This window comes from Symphodus melops, assembly GCF_947650265.1.
Source record: "Symphodus melops genome assembly, chromosome: 3".
NCBI lineage: Eukaryota > Metazoa > Chordata > Actinopteri > Labriformes > Labridae > Symphodus > Symphodus melops.
Genome location: NC_136693.1, coordinates 20,343,181 through 20,362,047, shown reverse-complemented (window position 1 = coordinate 20,362,047; position 18,867 = coordinate 20,343,181). Strand labels below are relative to the sequence as shown.

Genomic DNA, 18,867 nt, shown 5'->3' with positions numbered 1-18,867 from the left:
ACAAACAATTGCTATATCCTGGAGCCTCGTGCTCCCCAACTACCATGTCATCGCACGCCAGGGCCTTTTGAAACAACAGTGTGTCTCTTATCAATTAGTAAATGGTGCTCCCTCCGTAACACACACACACACACACACACACACACACACACACACACACACACACACACACACACACACACACACACACTGCCCCTGTGTCTGCCAGGGTGTTGGGCTTGGTCCCACTGCCTAAAGCTACTGGCAGACTCGCTCCGCCTGCGTCTCTGTGTTTTTGTGTGTGTGTGATATGAAAGGGTGCATGTGTGACATGAACACTCAATCTGGAAGCTTTGAATTCACCCATAAGGGACGCCTGTCTGCCTGCCAGTCTCTCTGTCTCTGCCACTTCTCTTGTGTCTACTTACTTTACCGAGGCCGAGCCTGTATGTTGAAATGTTGATATCACAAATCCCATGTCATGTCATCTTAGCCTGCCATTGTTTCACTGCTCCTTTCCCTTTTAATGAGTAATGCACTGGTTTTTATTCATGCCGGATTTGTTTGTGTAACTAATTTCCACTTGCTCTCTTCTCTTGCTTCGGCTCAGTACTCACATCCCCAGTCCACTACAACCCTGCACTATTTTGTTTCTCCTTTTAACTCTTTCCCAAACGTTCATTTATCTCTTCTCTCTTCCAAATGACTTACACATATCCCTTGTGTCCATACCTTTGTCCCTCCTTGTCTTTCAGGGTTCGGTCCTTGAAGCAACAATCTACGGTCTTGAACCACACAGTCAGTATAATCTACGAGTAGAAGCTGTGAACATGGCAGGTAGGTTGAGTGCAAAAAGCAACTGTTTCAACAAATTCAATGAATAAATAATATATGCTACAAGCATTGTACAATTTCATCAAGTCTCGATCTTTTGTAATCCTCCAGGTAGCGTGTCCAGTCTGTGGGTTGGCACCAGAACCCTGGAGGCTTCTCCAGCTGGCCTGGCTAACTTCACTGTGGAGCAGCGAGAGCAGGGCAGGGCATTACTGCTGAGCTGGGATCAGCCGGCGGCTCCCAATGGAATCATAACGGTACGTAGAACACACAGAACATGTACCGAAATGTACACACAGCATTTAGCAGATACAGCAGGGCGGTTTAAATATTTCAGCAGAAACAGCTGATTGATTCCAATGACATGTCAACACATGGAAACAAGCAAACACTCCTAAAATGTCATGAGATGTATTGGGTGGGGCGTGTATATGAACGCAAACAGCGTTTCAGGAGTGTGTATGTATAAAGGGCTTTATTAGCACAAACATGAACACGTTTAAATAGGCCTACACTTAAATACAGTTGAAGCCTATTATTTTCTTCCTTCAGTTGTTAGCATCTTTTCTCCTCTGTTTTTATTTATTGTCATTAAAAGCACCTGTGTTGCTGTCCTGTGCTTCTCTCCTGTTTTCTTTGTCTTTTCCAGATGTACAACCTGTACAGTGAAGGTAACCTGGAATTCAGCGGACTATCCCGCAATTTCTTGTTTCGCCGTTTGGAGCCGTGGACCATGTACACTTTAACCCTTGAAGCTTGTACCTCAGCAGGCTGCACACACACCCCAGCACAGTACATTACCACAGCAGCTGCTCCACCTGCCTCCCAGCTCCCTCCCAGGCCTCTCTTCATTGGCCCAGACAGTGTGTCACTCAGCTGGGGTCTTCCCTCGCAGCCCAATGGACCCATCAGAGAATGTCTTTTACTTGGGAGAAGTGTGGCTGAAGTGGGGAAGGGAAGAAGTAATGATGAAAGTGCTGAAAGAGGAAAGGTACATGAAATGATAAACTAGAGCAATGTGTTCATGAATATTAGGTTACCGCTGTAAAACTGCAGCTTGAAATGTTCAACATTATATCCAACAGGTACTGTTCAGGGAATCATCTCCACAACACGCTGACACCCTCTCATACACGGTGACTGGACTTCGTCCCTGGACGCAGTACGAGTTTAGTGTCCGCACTCACAACCCTGCTGGATACACCGACAGCCCCTGGGTAACCGTAACAACCAGACAGGCCCCTCCTCGTGGTCTCGCTGCCCCAACAGTGAGTCACCTACAGGGCCATCCCAGTGAGCTACTCATCTCCTGGACTCCTCCTCTGGAGCCAAACGGTGTCCTTCAGTCATACAGAATTCAGAGAAACAATGTCAGTTTCTCATTTAGTTTCGACCCCACTGTCCTCAGCTACACTGATGAAGACCTCCATCCATTCTCAACTTATAGGTATTACTGGCATTAGCTGATAAAAATTGTTTTCTGAGATAAAGTCACCTGATTGTTTCTTTTTGAGAATTCCAGAAAATCCAGAAAGATTTTCAATATGTAATAACAATAATGAACTTTTATTTGTGTCCTTTTCTACAGCTACTCGATCACAGCCTGCACGTCTGAGGGATGCATAACCAGCCCCTGTACAAACTTCACAACTCTCGAGGCTCCACCTGCCACAGTCCAAGCTCCAACACTGGACTCCATCACATCTAGTAGTATTAACATTTCCTGGAGTCAACCTTTGACACAGAATGGAGAGGTGACTGAGTACGTGCTAAAACTGAACAACCGAGAAGCCTATCGTGGAAGAGGCAGAAATACGGTGTTGTCGGATCTGCAGCCGCACACATCTTACCAGTTGGTACTTTCAGCTTGTACCAGAGGTGGATGCACCACCAGCTCTACTCTGTCTGCTGTAACTGAGGAAGCTCCACCCGAGTTCTTGCTCGCCCCAACCCTCAAGGTGTGTTTGTTTATTTAGGTTTAAGTAAAACTTTTTATTTTAATGTGCAGTGTCTAGATCTTGGGATTTTAGTCTATCAGGATTGTCTGTGCAGTGTTGAAGAGGTTTTATTATTGAACCTCTTATTCTACTGTTTCAACAGTTTATTCAGTTTTCCTAATGCTTAGATTATTATTAGAACTAGGAGGTAGTGCTGTCAAGAGCTCTGTTTAATATGACCTTCGGACTGTCCCTTTGAAGGTCACAGGCCCAGAGTCAGTCGAAGTTAGCTGGAGACCGCCAGAGAACCCAAATGGCATCATCACAGGGTATGAACTGCGCAGAGATGGTGAAGTAATCTACGTGGGAACAGAAACTCATTACCACGACTTTACACTAATGCCAAGTGTGGAATACAGCTACTTTGTCCGGGCAAACAACAGCAATGGGGCAGCGAGTAGCGCAGCGGCAACAGCAAAGACTCATGCGTCAGCTCCTTCTGGAGTTGGCCTCCCTTCTCTGACGCCTCTGGGACCAAGCCAAGTGAGTCATTCATCTATTTAGTCAATATGAGTTGCAGCTTACATCTTGAAATGGCAATTTGAAGTGTTTATCCTCTATGTTGTGGGTTTTTTTTAGGTGAGAGTAGAGTGGAGTCCTCCTGCCCGTCCTAATGGAGACATTGTTAGTTACACTGTTTATCACAGAGACCCGGTCCAGCTCAGTATCACCAGCACTGTGTTCACTCCAGACCAGACTGACTTCTCTCACAGACTCACAACTCTGCATGGGCTGGATGCTTACCACAGGTTAGTCAAAGCAGAATGCACAAAAGTCAATTTCTTTGATCTCTGCAGCGAAATGTGTTTGAAGGCACTGTTTATAAACAGGAAGAATATGTATGTAGGGGGTTTTAAACAGGAAACCTGAAGGAAGAAGATTTAGTGTTTTTGTTCAACTGCATTGCTGAAAAGAGTAAAAAGAGTGAAACATAAAAATGAACCACATTATTTTATATTTCCTTGTATAGTAGGCATTGTAGTAGAGGAAAGTCTGGGGAGGAAGACAAGATAAAAGTGTGATGAAGAGGGAAAGTAGTCCCATCTATAGGTAACAATGAAAAAAACCTTTGGTAGACGATACAAAACCTACAAATCCCAAACGCAGAGGAATTAATATATATATAATCACAGCCCTATATACTGTACAATACATTTGGATAACAATACCCATATCAAAATGCAAAAATGTGATGTGGAGAAATACACAGAGATAGAGGATCTACTCTCAGAAAAAGACGGTATGTTTTTGCATTTCTGTGTGAGTGTATGTGTGTAAAAGTGTGAGCGTGTCAAATTGATCAGGTTCTGATCATAGCTCATCAGTCTTATCATCTTCAGATTGCTCCCCGTGTCTCTCTGATGACCTTTTATCTATTGAACTCGTTCTTTCTACCTCTTCCTCTCAATCTTCTCTGTCATCACTCCCAAAGCAGTGACCTCAACATGTTGGTTTGGCTGCTGTAATTGACTGGAGTTTAACAGACAAATATTTAAGAAAATAATCATGATGAATGATCATTAAACATGGTGTTGATAACTTCATGTGTGATTATGAACAACACACCACCTGCTCAGCTGCTCAGATTTGTTTTGTAATGACTCTGACAGAAACATGCATTTTTTTATACATAGGACTGAGTTTAAATTCTGATTTAGGACTTTGTAGGAACAGCAGGAGACATCTTTACACCCCTATTAGTTGATTAAACAAAACCGTTTTGTTTTGTGTGTGTGTGTGTGTGTGTGTGTGTGTGTGTGTGTGTGTGTGTGTGTGTGTGTGTGTGTGTGTGTGTGTGTGTGTGTGTGTGTGTGTGTGTGTGTGTGTGTGTGTGTGTGTGTGTGTGTGTGTGTGTGTGTGTGTGTGTGTGTGTGTGTGTGTGTGTGTGTAGATATGAAGTGAGGGTTGAGGCTTGCACAGTGCTTGGCTGCTCCTCCGGTGACTGGTCATCTGTACTCACGCTCGAGGCTCCCCCTGCTGGACAAACAGCACCACTGTTAGAGCTGCGTTCTGATGCACGCACCGGCCTACAGACCACCTTTCTACTCACCTGGTCCCCTCCTGCACAGCCAAATGGGAGAGTCCTTCACTATGAGGTGTACCGCAGGCTGGACCAAACCACTGAAACCCACAATCAGGTTGCAGCAACACTGGTCTACAGGAACACATCTACTACATACAGAGACGAAGCACTACAGCCTTATACTCTATACCACTACCAGGTACTATGTTTTTTTTTGGTTTGTGTATTTGTTATTTAGAAAATCTAAATTACATAAGCTGATTTTTTTATATCAAACTGTAGAAATTTAGATCTGTACTTCTATTTGCTCCTTTGTCTGTGAAAACAGTTTCTTTATTAATTAATGAAAACAGATTCAATTTCAGCATTCAGCATTATTATTATTAGATTCAGTTAACATTATTAAAGCAAGTTGGCAAATTTAACTGACATTATCTGTTCATATTTGAAATAGAAATGGAAGCAAGTACTTTTAATATTTCCAAAAAATCTAAAATACATAAATCCAGAAGCCACAGACATTAGAGGCCAAGAAAAAAAAGGTAAGAACGGGCGCTTCTTCTCCAGAAAAATAACAATAAAAATGCTTGCCAACATAGTAGCTTTAAACTTTAACAACTCCCCTGACTTCTGTTTTCCATCCTCTGCATGGAAACAGAGTGGGATGTTTTATTGTGATCTGTGAACCTCATTTGGAAATGAGATCTGATGTTACTGACACTGAGGGATAGGTGGCCTGTTTTCACAATGAAATGCTTCACAAAAGCCTCGTCACACATACACAGTCACACAAATCATACACACACCTTAACTGACATCATCATCATGCATGCCATCGTCAACAACAGAGACGTACACACACTCACACACCAGCAGAGTGATCAGACAGGTGTTAAATGGACCACTCATATTCATGCAGCTGTGCTGTGTGTTGCTTTGCTAATTGACAGGCTAGCCCTTTGGAAGCAACAATAACATTAGCATTCCTGCCTGTCAGACATACGAGCCGAGGCCAGAGAACCTGTGTAATTGATTGAGTTTCCCTGATTGTGGTGCCGTCTTTATTTACGAGGGTCCTAATTTATGACAGGAGGAGGGAGGGAGGGAGGGGCTATGGGAGATGACGAGCGGGCAACAGATCCATTAATCACAGGGCCCTCAGAGCCCCCCACTTCCTGATTACCAGCCAGCCAATCGAATTAACTGTTAGCCCCCTTGGTAACAGAGCTTGTATTGGAAAGACCTTTTAATGGTGACCGCTACACGTCCCCTGGGGATTTGCCGGTGCAGGATTGGGCTACATGGACAAGGTGTCGGTGTGTGTGTGTGTGATGTCTATAAACAAGTGTACACAACAATGCTCTGTGTCTGTGTGTGCATTTAATGTAACATCTGTTGAGTGTGTATCAGAGAAAGAAGCAACAAGAAAAGCTTAAAGTTTTGGAATAGTCGTAAAGTTGTCCATCACACCCCTCTTTTATGTTTCCCAGCAAAGATTTTATTTTTCAGTGTCTACCTGTCCATAACAATTTATCAGTCAAATTTCTTACCTGCGTGCATTTATTTTTATGTAGTTGTTAATCCGTATGTGTACCTCTTTGGCTCTCATCCTTTTCGCACTGTGTTTCCGTCGTACACAAGGACGATAAGTCAGTTCAGTTTAGCACACCACAGTGCAGAGAGAGAAATCATATTAGGCTAATTACACTGGGTCATAAGCTCCTATTGACAGCTTTATGCTTGGTTTTAATTACTGCCCACTTTCACACAACTTAGCCCCTTCACCTCAAGTAGATGCACCCGCCAAGTCGCTCCGATGGCCAATCAGAGCACTCCGATCGAGCCCGCAGTCCAAGTGTCCAATAAAAAGGCTCAAATACATCCTAAGAGTTTCCTGTAGTCGTTTGTTGCCATGGTGGCTCCTTTGCTGCCATGGCATTTAACAGCGTATATTTTTATTTTGTGCCCAATAAGCCAAATCACGGCCCAATAGGAGAGGAGAAGAGAGAGCAGTAAAAAGTCTGTGGATGATATAAGGGTGGAGAAATTAGTTTTACCTTTTAGAACAGATCAAGGGCAAGGTGATCCGCACTGACTTCAGTTTTGAACTTTTTCTCTCTGTTCGAAGTGGCAAAAACTTTTTAATCAAGCCCAAAGCCTTTAAGTCACGTCAAGACTTTAACTGTGTTGCTACTAGGGGAAGAACATGGTTGTTGCTGGGGAGAAATATTTTATTGCTGCAGTCATAATGTTGTACGACCGGGAGGCAGATTTATTTGAAACTCTTAAAAACTACAATTCAGGCCACAGTTCCTGATAACAAAACTTTTTACATGGCCTGATGCTAATGCACTTTTTTTTGTCAGGCCATTTAACCTGACATTATGAATTCTTTCTAAGAGCTCTGTCCTAATAATTTGCAGCAGAAAATATGATATCAATTACAGCAAGAGTTTGTTCTTCATGTTTTGTTGCAATATAAAGCAGAATCAAGACATTGGGGATACTGTGTATACACGCATACGACCTCTGTGTGCTTTTCATACTGTGCTACTACTATTAACATTGCTTCATTTATTTATGGGAAGGAACAGTTATTTTGCATGTCAGATGTTATTAAGCTTATAGTGTGTGACAAGCCTCCAAAAGTCATCCAACACTGTAAGTAAAGCTGTTGTGTTCAGTTTCAGGTCCACTCTGATTCAGACTAAAATGTTTGGGACAAACCTGAAAGCGAACTGAAACGTGCAAAGACAACACACATGGATTGTTTTAATCAACTTTCACACACGCATTAGTATTTGACAACAGGTTCTTCATTATAAAGCAAGAAACAACTCTATAAAGGGAAATTGTAGGACATTGTAGGAAATTGGAGGACAGTCCTTTCTTCTTCTTCCAGCATTCAGGTTTTCTCAGCCCCAGGAAGTGTCTGGCTTGTTTTATCTTCAACATCTGCGTCAGTAGCTCTTGAGGCTTGTCTTCAGATGCAGAGGCATCCTCCTCCACAGGTTCCAGCTGCAGTGTTTGTTCAGCTGGAGGTCCCACAGGTCCTGAAGGTTCAGGTGTTCCCACAGATACAGCAGGCATGTTGCCCTCCATGCACGCACAGCTCATCTTGGGTCTCCTCATGGCTGGCTCGCTTTCTTCTTGGAAGCACGTAGTCCTCTGTTTTAGTCACTGGAAAGCTCCATGAGCTCCTTCTCCTCATCCGTGAGATGAGAAGGGTGATCTGTGTTTTCAGCCCCTCCTCCTCTTGACATTGGATGCTTTCCTTCTCCATCAAGAGCTGCTGCAGTCCACTGAGCTCCTGCTCCATCTTTTGTTGGAGGACACTTTTTTCAGTGTTCAAATTCCAGATTATAACCTGGTTCTCTGCAATTTTAATTGCAAATTACAGAACTTTGTTTTCCGTTTCAAGCTGGCGGTTTTCAGTCTGCTGTTTCAGAAGCATTGTCTTGTCCTTATCCTGCTGGAGCTCAGCGTTGAACTTCTCTTGGCTGGCTTCAAAAGCCTCTCGCAGCTTCTTGTGAGCTTCCTCGATGGCTTTGTGATTGCTCAGCTGACTTTTAAGTTCTTCCAGCTCCGTCTGGAACTTGATGTACTTCTCAAAAGCAACCTGCTGCAGGACAGCAATCTCCTCTGTGGCCTTCTGACGAAGGGCTTCCTGCTCAGCTCTCACGGTCCCAATCAGCTGCTGGTCTTTGAGACACTTTTTCTGCGTGAGCCTGACTTTGTTGTTTGTTCTCACACCGAAGGGTTTCCACCAGCTGATGGAGCATGTCTACACCGGTTTACACCTTATATTTCAGGAGTGTAAGGATATTTTCTCTCCCAAAATGATAACACTTTTAAAAATATTAACAGAGAGCAGCATCCTATTACATTTTTGGGGTGTTACTTTAACATTAAGCCTTTGTTGGAAAACATACAGTGCACCCTTATCGCTCCAACTTTAGGTGCTGATGATGTCATTTTCATTGAAAGCCTACAGATTGTTGGTGCTTCATGACAAATAGTTACCTAACCTGTATTTAAATGTTCACAGTAACAATACAGGCTGCAATAACCTCCGAACACATGGGAAACACAACTTGTAAATTAAATACAGAGATCATGTGTTGGTTGTAATTCACAGGCCCGGTGTCTACCTGGAGCGATGAACTGCTTGTATTTGAATTTGATCCATTCAAGTGTCTCTGCATGTCTTTTTCCTCGTGTGTCCTCTGTCTTCTTCTCTCAGCCCATCTTTCACACTCCTTCTTACAGACTCCTGCCCTTCTTCCTTCTGTCTCACTCATTCCTCTTTTTTTTATCCACTGCACAAAAGACAATGGCACAAAAGTTTGATAAAACATAAAATACAAAGTCAAAATGTAAGTATGTACTTCCTGTAAAACTGAATAGCTGCTGCTGTGGGCCACACATATCAAAATCTCTTTTTATTATGTTAAAAATATTTCTTAGTCAGACACATTATTTGCAATGTGCAATGACATTATAAAGTTTTTCGAAAAATAATGTGATGAATAAGGTTTTTTTTTTACCATGAAGAGAAAACGATCCGTTATAAAATGTATTTAAAGTTGAAAAACTATTTTGCTCTGAGGCTCGTTCTTTTTAAGTGGGGTTGTGTGAGGTTACCTTTTAAAACCAACTATCTTCTCATTTAAACAACATAGTGTAGACTCCATATACAGTACATTACTGGTTCCAGGAACTATGTTGAACATGTTCATATAACACCCAACAATGTTGCTTCATTTAAAGTCTAACTTTCATTGGTAAGCATTTCTTAAAGGTGTAAACTATGGTGAGTGTAATAATTTATTCAATGTGCAAAAGGTTTAGTGTGATGTCGGAGAGGCTCTGTATTGCTAAAAAAAAACAAAAAAAAACTCAAGCACAGACTGAATTATCAGTGTCCAAGCAGCTTCATTTAAACTGAAAAACAAACAGCTCAGCTCAAAAATGTGTCTCTTGGTTTCCTTGCTGGTGCTGTCTACCCTTCCTCCTCTCCTCCTCTTTCTTTTTACTAGTCGCTCCATCTTCCATTCCTTCTTCCCCTCTCCCATCTCAGTCCATCTGTGCTGTCACTTAGATCAATCAGCCTGATTGATCACAGCCTAATTGACTATTATTGAGGTTAATTCAACTCTTAACACTCTTGCATGCACACGCTCACATGCACCAAACCCGCTTCCACAGCTACAAACAACACGGCTCTCACACACACACACTTTGAACAGTAAAGCTCAGACCCATCCATCTGCCTTCTGCACCACTTCTGACAGGCTACAGATGACTTACACATGCAAATCTCCACCCTGCCTGACCCTTCGCTGTGTACACCCTCTAATTATACCCAACACAAGCACACAAATAAGATTACCATGTGCATGTGTGTGCTTGGTGTGTGTGAGAATAACTCCTTGATGAAGGTGAAAAGTAATTGTCATGCAGATACGTTGGTGTTAGTTTGCATGTTGAAAAGGTTTTGCTCTCAGTGCTGATGTTAGTTTTGATGGATGGTCTGATGAATTGACTTTATCTTTTGGTAGTCTGGGGGATTCTGGGTAATTGAGGGAAGCTTTTAATATTGGGAAGTAAATACAATAAATCCAGAATTAACAATAAATGTGTTCCATTGAATCTAAAATGTACAGGATGCTGACTTGTGATCATGTTTTGCTGTTCTGACTGACAGGTGTGTGCAGTGAACTCAGCCGGTCTTTCTGCCAGTGCTTGGGCCAATGGGAGAACAGGACCCGCCCCACCTGAGGGTGTAGGCCCGCCTAGTTTCCTGCGCGTTTCCGCAACTTCAGCGGTAGTTAACATCCCTCCTCCAGCCCGACCCAATGGGATTGTGAGCCTTTACAGAGTGTTCTCACTGAACTCCGACGACGACAACAACAACAACAACACTCTGGTACACAACAACTTATTGCAGTCAATTATAACTTGTGATGTGTTTTTCTGTTAGACTTCTGCACTCTCTCCTTTGTCAGTTCATCCATTTTAAATGACTACAAATAAATAATTACTCTCACTCCTCCTGACTATTTGTGTGTGTTACCACACAAAACCCCAAAACATTCCCCTTCCTGTAGCTGTCAGAGGGAACATCCCATCAGCAAACTCTCCATGGTTTGCGTCCTTACACCCAGTACTGGGTCGGAGTGGAGGCCTGCACATGTTATCAGGTAGGACAACTAATACGAAAATCCGAAAAATATGAAAATCCTCTTAACAAGCACCACTTTTTTAACCAAAAAAAAACTCAGACCAGTAGAGATAAAGATTTGATTGAAAAAGTGGTATAAAATAAGAAATCCTATATATCTTTGAAGTCTCCATTTGAACCTTTGACAGTGCTGTAGCCAGGGTCTGCTGACTGAGCTCCGCACCCTCGCTGCCCCACCAGCCCAGCAGCCTCCTCCTCAGCCCGTCACCCTCACCTCCCGCTCCATTCAGCTCGAGTGGGACGAGCCTCTGGCACCTAATGGAGTCATAGAGAGGTGAGACTTTAAAAGACCACATTGTCCAGCGTCTTCTTAGTCTCGGTCAAACATTTTGGACTTTCTGTCAGGACTGTGAATCAAGAAACAGAGCATAACACGATTGACTGAATCTCTCTCTATTTCCAGCTGTGAGCTACATCTCAGATCATCTTGTCCGCAGCCCCCCCAGCCTGTACTCCTCTCCTGTCAAGAAGGATCAGTGGAAATTAGGTTTTTTGGCAAAAGAAGGAGCTACAATGTGACAGGTCACTCCATGATCATCTAAAGTCAAGATTTGTATTTACACAAGAACAGAACACTATTGAAGAAAGCAGCAAAGTCATATTGCCCAGGGAATAAACAGATACGTTTGAAAATGTGTTTACTTTACTTTTATTAATACAAAACTGGGAAATCTATAAAGACTCTAACTGTAACACTACTAAAAGAGGCAGGGGTTTATTTTGTGCTTAAAATGAACTGAGAGAGAATGAAAGGTGGAGAAAACAACAAAAAAAGATGTACCTGCTCAGTGTGCTGTCTGTCTTTAGGTGCTGTTGTCTTTGTGTGTGTGAATGACAAACTAAACTAATCTCTGCAGGTCTTAAACCATACTCCAATTATCAGCTGAGAGCCGCCTGTTTCAACAACGTGGGCAGTACTGCCTCCAACTGGACAACAGTCACCACCCTGAGCGAAGGTAGCTAATGTGTGCAGTCCTTCGTCCCCCTGAGCGAACACATCATGAGACAGATATGAACACGGTTTCTCTCCCCCACCCCCCCCCCCCCTCCTTCTAGCCCCCCAGTACATGTCTCCCTTCTCAGTGGACAGTAACCTGACCGTCATCTGGCTGGACTGGACCGAGTCCTTCTCCCTCAACGGGTACCTGAAGGAGTACAGTGTGACAGAGAGCCGGCTGAGGGTCTACACTGGCTTCTACAGCTACCTCCATATTCCACGCACATCGCAGAAAAGTGAGGAGACAAACACATCCATGAAATCTTCTGTCAACTTACAAACTTGTTGGAGGTGGAAACTCGGACAAATACACACTTACAATGTTTAAAAGTTTGTATTTACAATGAAACATAATTCGACTACAACTTTGAAGCTCTATGTTTACAGTTACTGTCAGAGAATACAATTAATTAACTTTGTCTGCCTGGAGCATGTAACAATAATGAGCAATAAGCTTCTGATATCATGATCATAAATCACAAGTGTTTTTCAAAGTTCAGTCAACATGCTTCATTCTTTAATGCACAGTAATTTATGTGCTTGGCTGTCAGGTTGGTAATAATTTGATTGAGGTGATGTGATAAAGTGTCGAGAGTGTTTCAGAGAATTGGGAGACTCTGTGAGTCTGACAGATTGAGTCGTAGTTGAGAGTTGAGAGAGTTTGATTGACAGCAGGGGAGACAAAGTGAAAACGTGTTTCTTTGTGCACCACCAAATTCTCAATATCACAATTTAATTCAGTTTTAACCTCAAATGTTCTCTTTTTCCTCCGTCTCCTTCTCTTCTAGCTTTGTCATTCCAGGTGACTTGTACCACAAACAGTGGAAGTGCAAGTACTCCAATCATCAGATACAGCCCTGCCACAGGCCAAGGTAACTAACACACACGGACACACAACTCAGTTCAAGAAACGTTTGTTTATCTGTTTGTGACTTCATTTGTGTAAAAGTAGCAATTTAAACGCAACAAAAACAACATCATACCAGAAGTATGTTGAATATGTCTCTCTCTGCAGGTCCTCCTGTTGAGGCAGAAGACGGCGATAAACACGGCATCAGCATGACAGCCACACCAGTTTACTCTGAGCTGTGGTTCATCTTGTTGTTAGCTCTGCTTGGTCTGTTTCTGCTGGCCATCCTGCTGGGCCTGGTGCTACAAAGGTAGTCCAGATGTATCATTCAAAAATTCAAAAAGTGAAAAGTGCATGACTGAAATAGAAAACAAAAAGACGTCTCCTTCTCAAGGACTCTGCACCAGTTCATTACCACACAAATATTTCAAACTATTATTATTTAATGTTTTTGTGTACAATATAGCAAAGTTGATCAAAAGCCACTGACAATTTGATCTGGGTAAATGTTTTTTCTCCCCTCTAGAGCCCTGAGGAAGACTCCATCAGCCAGAGAGCGCCCTCCGCTGGTCATGCTTCAGAAGAGCAGGAAACCAGGAGGAGAGACGTACACGGTGAGAGGGCGTTGTAGAAGCCAGTGTAGACCGTCAGCCGGCTCTCTGTCACACTGTACTCCTTCAGGTACCCGTTGAGGGAGAAGGACTCGGTCCAGTCCAGCCAGATGATGGTCAGGTTACTGTCCACTGAGAAAGGAGACATTTACTGGGGGGCTAGAAGGACATGGGGGGGGGGGGGGGGGGGGGGGGCTCCTATTTGTAACAAAGGAAGCTCAAACTAACTTCACCATTTTAAGTGTTTTCATTTGACCATTTACTGTCTATAAAAGTAGGAAAAGGTCAATCAATCTGTATTATCATGTCTGTATGGATGAGTGTGACAGGGTGTGTCAAATTTAGTTGAAAGCATAAGAAGTGTCAGGTAGCTAGCTGCTGTGCTCGCTGGGAGTCACATCTATAGTAGGAGAAAGAGCGAGCTCTGGTTCTGCAGCTTCTTTAGTGAGATGTGCCTGATGACACCGTTCTCCACTCACAGGCCGCATAGAGACACACGGATTAGTAACATTACAGCAAATGTTTTATGTCATCAAGTACATTTACAATATTTATATTTAGGTATTTATATGAGGTACTAAGTTAAAAATAGTTATTATTTTTTTGTTACTCTGACTCGTTGTGTAATTGATTCCTGCAGATTAACAGGTGTTGTATTCATTTTGTTGCCATGTCAGTGGACTTGGTGCACAGCAATTTCAGAAATTCTAGATTTTCTACATTCACTACTCACACTAATCAGGACTCCCTGAACAAAGAGTGAGCTGCTCAGTTTAACGTCAGAGGAAAACCTCCCCTCACACTGAATGTCATCGTCTGAGCTTTTATAAATAAGGAGTTGTGTAACATTGATTCAGAGGAACAAAAGAAAACTTTATATTTACAATATTTACAACGATTTCAGTTTGTTCATCACCCAGCTTTATCTACATATCACCCCTTTCAACAACCACAAAATACTTGATTATTTTTTATAAAGGACATTTTCTTTTTGTTCTTTTTTTATCTGTCAATATTTCTTCTTTCTTCTTCTTTTTTCTTTCACTTCTGATTCCCTCCCTCCTATAAACACTTTCTCAATCATCTCTCTCTCTCTCTCTCTCTCTCTCTCTCTCTCTGTCTCTCTCTCTGTCTCTCTCTCTGTCTCTCTCTCTCTCTCTCTCTCTCTCTCTCTCTCTCTCTCTCTCTGTCTCTGTCTCAGAGGTCCTGTCCTGAGTTGTGCTCTAAACATCTCCACAGCTCTGTGCTCCTCCCTGACCGTCCCACAGTAAGATTGTTTTCTCTTTTTTTTAATTGTCAAACCCTTATACGTGTGTCTTATTGTCCCCCTGCAGTTTGACACTGTAGCAGGCTGTGTTGAGATCAGCAACGTTATTCTAAAAAGCTTCACTGTGTACACCGAGGTACGGGACTGATCTGTGTGGGTGCCTCACTGCGCATGCTTGTTTCACTTGTGTTCATGCATGCTTTGTGTGTGTGTGTGCATGCGTGTGTGTGTGTGTGTGTGCGTGCATGTGTGTGTGTGTGTGTGTGTGTGTGTACTGAGATGATTCATATGTTATAAAAACCAGAAGCTCAGCCCCTCTTTTGTATGATCCAAGCTCCAGTTCTTGCTAAGCAGTGCCCCCTGTTGATTGTTGTGACAATAACAGCTGGTACATCATGACACTGTATCGTATATATGATATTGCTGTTGACTGTGTTTGTTCATTCAAAAAGCTGAAAGAAATTCAGCCATAAAATAAAGTTCACCTAAAGTCACTTTAACATCTGGTCTGACTATAAAAAACTATTTTTTAGGGTCTGACAGACACAAAGATCATCAGCAGCAGCTCCCGGTTCAGCCCCATGTCAGTCCTGAGGGTCCCCAGTGACACAGACCTCAGCCAGAGTTACTCCCAGCATTCCTTGCACCGCAGCGTCAGTCAGCTGATCGACAGGAAGTCCCTGATGCTAGAAGAAGGAGGTTGGGACAATCCACTGGGACACGATTCTGGACTGGTAAGAAAGAAATAATGTGTATGTTCAATAAGGATTTTATTATACAGACAGTATTCGTGTCTACATGGTCATCGAGGAGGTCCGAGAACGAATCTTTGGGAAATTTAGAGAAAAATAAGGTAGAAAAGCCCGACTTCACTCAAAGGATGCAAGATAAGGGCTCGACCTCAATGTCAAAGATTTTCTGTCAACAGTTCTTCAAACACAGAAAATGTATGAGCAAATGTTTTCATGACAATTGTGGAGCAGCACAGATAAGACTGTGTGAGCCAAACACATGAGCTTCTAGATGTCACACAGTAAATCAGAGACCTGTTCATTGCCTCTTCCTCACCTACCCAGAAGAAGTTGTTACAGACATTACACTCTTCATATGTAGTCACTCATGTCCATGATGGTCTCTTTCAGTATGTCGAAGAAGATGAGTTTGTGGACGCCATCAAAGCCTTCAGTTCTGGGACAAAGGAACACACCATGTTCACAGACACACATCTTTAAGACAGACAATCTACGCTATGCCTGAAAGAATATTGATTTGATGCAGTTTCACAAAACGATGTGATGATAGGCATTCATCGGGAAATACTGATCCCAACTGAAGAGCAGGTTCACCTTTCATGGTGATGCATCGAGGGCGTTTTAAGAGTTGGATATTTAAGTTGGGATAGTGTTTAGTTTTTTTTCTTTCAGAGCAAAGTTGCCACATGTTTTGCAGCACATCATAGTTGTAAAGCAAAAGAGTTATAAAGAGATCTAATAAAACACTTATCAAATGTTTGTCTAATTGAAAAAAAGAGTAGTTACATGGATAAGCCATTAAAGTAAAGGAAAGTAATAAATACCATTTTACAAATCAAAATCCTCACTCTTAACCTGTTGTGTACTATAGCTCCCTGTTACAGGGGCCTCTCTGCCTCCACAGAACAAAACCAATTAATGCCCCTTTGTCATGATATTGCAGTAACATAGACCAATTAGTACGAGGGGGATGAGCAGTGGAGATTTGAGGGGACAGTGTGTTATCTTTTATGATAGAAATACAAAGTTTACTAGAAAGACTTTAAACATAATATTAAATGAGAGTGCTGGTTTAGCTCCGTTTGTTGAGCATGCACTAATATACAGATGCTAAAGTATCGGTCTCACTGGTTGCAGGATCTCGTCCTGGTCCTCATCCCCCACTCTCTCGCTCCCCACATTTCCTGTCCCTCTGTGAATGTCATATCACATCAAGCAACATTTATCTTCAAGGATCTAAAGTCTTTATTTTAGTTGAGGCAACGCTCCAACCTCCTTAAATACAGTTCTGTTATGGTAACAATCAGCAGTCACTTTGAAAGCTTGAATCTGAATCTCTGCTCTGTTGATGAACCGTCTCTGCTTGCCAACTATTGACAGTTTAGTTTCAAAGATGAGCCTAAGCTCTGTACCTCGGTACATACAGTATATCTACACCAGATACATTCACATCATCAGCAGCAATAATATCAGTTGTGTCTCATGGCCTTGTTAGTATTTTTGTGACAAAAATGCCAATTGTGTTTTTTTAAAGTGTTATGTGGCTGGAATTCACAGATGTGCCGTCTTAATGTTGTAGTTGTAGGATTGAACTTGAAGGCCCAAAGTGATTACTTTTTGTGTACAATATTTGTTGTTGACAAACAGTTGAGTGTAAGTATTAAGCAGCTGAACATCATACATTCAAGCTTTGTTCCTGCTAGTTAGGCTGAATATCAGCATTTCACTTTATAAAAACTAAAGGAAGTAGAATCCAGACTCCATGTTGTTTGAGTGTTTTTTCAGTTTTCACTGTAACACTATCTTCTAATGGAAGATCAACATGTCTGCATGTTGTCCATAGACCACATGAGACCGTGCTCTGTGTTAGGAGTCCCTGAGTCAGGCCGGTCACTTTCAGAAGGACATGGTAGAATCTGTGTTAGATAGAGATGAATTTGAAGTTGAATTTCTGTGTGATGTTGATGCTGAAGTTGAATATTGATTCTTGTTCATTTTTTTTGACATTATTTTTTTACACGTTCAGTATTATTTATGGCTGTTGTATAAATGTTGAATTAAAAGATGTTTTATTGATTATTTTCTGTTTCTATCTCTGTGTGAAATTATAAACCGGACCAATGGTCAAGATCCTTCTCCTTGTGTTTCTCCATGTGAACATTAAGAACCTGTGCAAACAGCTTTTTTTTTGTTTTTTTATGATTGTCTATTTGCTATTGGTTATTAAGTTCTTTAAAAATCCCTCCTCCTACTTCTATCTCTCCATGCACTTTATCAGTTGAGACAGTTGAGCCTGAAGTGTTTGGATTGGGATGATGGAGAACTTTTATGCAAACTAAAAGTGAACATGTTTTAGTCCTTCATGAAAAGAGAAGTCCGTATTTAAAAGTAGTAATCAAAAGGAGACTCTGACATCCAAAGCCATGTGTTGTAATGAAAGAGGACAAAACGCCACATGATATATTAGTTCTTTGATTAAGTGAGTGTCCTTTGGGTCACACGTTCATTTTCACTTGAAGACAAAGGTTAAAGAAAGCTTCATAGTTAGCACTAAGAGTTCAATGAGCATTGTGCTGGATGGGTGCACAGCAGAGGAACACACTACTGGAGAACCTCAGATATTTACAACTCCAGACACAGTTTGTTTTCAAATCTAAAGAAGCATTTGAACTGGTGCTTTTACACACAGTGATAAGAAATGGTTAAACGTGACTGTGAGACATCAGAATTCATCTGTGTGAATGAGCTCCTCACAGACACTCAGGCTGGTCAGGGGCTTTTGCTGAAGTTGAAACGAGATTTCAGGAAGACTCATCTGCTGAGTTTGGAAAACTCCGGCGTGTTGTCAGCTGTGCAGTCAAACACACAGAGGGCCGCTATCTCCATCAAAACTGTGCAGTAATTTAGTTTTGCTCCTGCGTCCCTTTAGGGAACATCATGCCAAGTTTGAAATTAACAAACTGGCAGTAACAAGCGTGCCCTCGCTCAAGGACAGCAGCCTGACAAGGACACTTCTTAAACATTCACAGCCACATTCACAGCTATTGTCAGCTACGCAGGGAGGGAGAGGCTGTGAAAAGAAAGCTTGTGGAGTGATTGTAAGGGACAGTATGGCCGTGAGCTACACACACACACACACACACGTACACACACACACACGTACACACACACACACACACACACGGTTTTATTAAACTCATAAATCATGATGACGACAGACGGCGTCTCAGAGAGGAGACTGTCTGAACGGGAAGGTTAGTGAAATGGAAGGGTTCGGACACACACACACACACACACACACACACACACCTCG

The 18,867-nt window shown here is 42.2% G+C and overlaps 1 protein-coding gene across 1 annotated transcript in view; it reads left to right on the top strand.

Annotated features, from left to right (window-relative positions):
* Positions 1-16,034, top strand: part of ush2a (Usher syndrome 2A (autosomal recessive, mild)) — a gene marked incomplete at its 3' end in the record, with an annotated part of 185,649 nt that extends 169,615 nt beyond the window's left edge. Inside the window, exons 76-95 of the mRNA XM_079339442.1 lie at positions 735-820; positions 929-1,070; positions 1,463-1,804; positions 1,899-2,260; positions 2,402-2,771; positions 3,012-3,293; positions 3,390-3,559; positions 4,702-5,032; positions 10,541-10,762; positions 10,944-11,036; positions 11,206-11,351; positions 11,481-11,599; positions 11,935-12,033; positions 12,134-12,310; positions 12,863-12,946; positions 13,090-13,234; positions 13,451-13,538; positions 14,737-14,802; positions 15,336-15,536; positions 15,945-16,034. Coding sequence (XP_079195568.1) covers positions 735-820; positions 929-1,070; positions 1,463-1,804; positions 1,899-2,260; positions 2,402-2,771; positions 3,012-3,293; positions 3,390-3,559; positions 4,702-5,032; positions 10,541-10,762; positions 10,944-11,036; positions 11,206-11,351; positions 11,481-11,599; positions 11,935-12,033; positions 12,134-12,310; positions 12,863-12,946; positions 13,090-13,234; positions 13,451-13,538; positions 14,737-14,802; positions 15,336-15,536; positions 15,945-16,034 — 3,615 coding nt within the window. The remainder of the gene's footprint in view (positions 1-734; positions 821-928; positions 1,071-1,462; positions 1,805-1,898; positions 2,261-2,401; positions 2,772-3,011; positions 3,294-3,389; positions 3,560-4,701; positions 5,033-10,540; positions 10,763-10,943; positions 11,037-11,205; positions 11,352-11,480; positions 11,600-11,934; positions 12,034-12,133; positions 12,311-12,862; positions 12,947-13,089; positions 13,235-13,450; positions 13,539-14,736; positions 14,803-15,335; positions 15,537-15,944) is intronic.
* Positions 16,035-18,867: the final 2,833 nt, after the last annotated feature.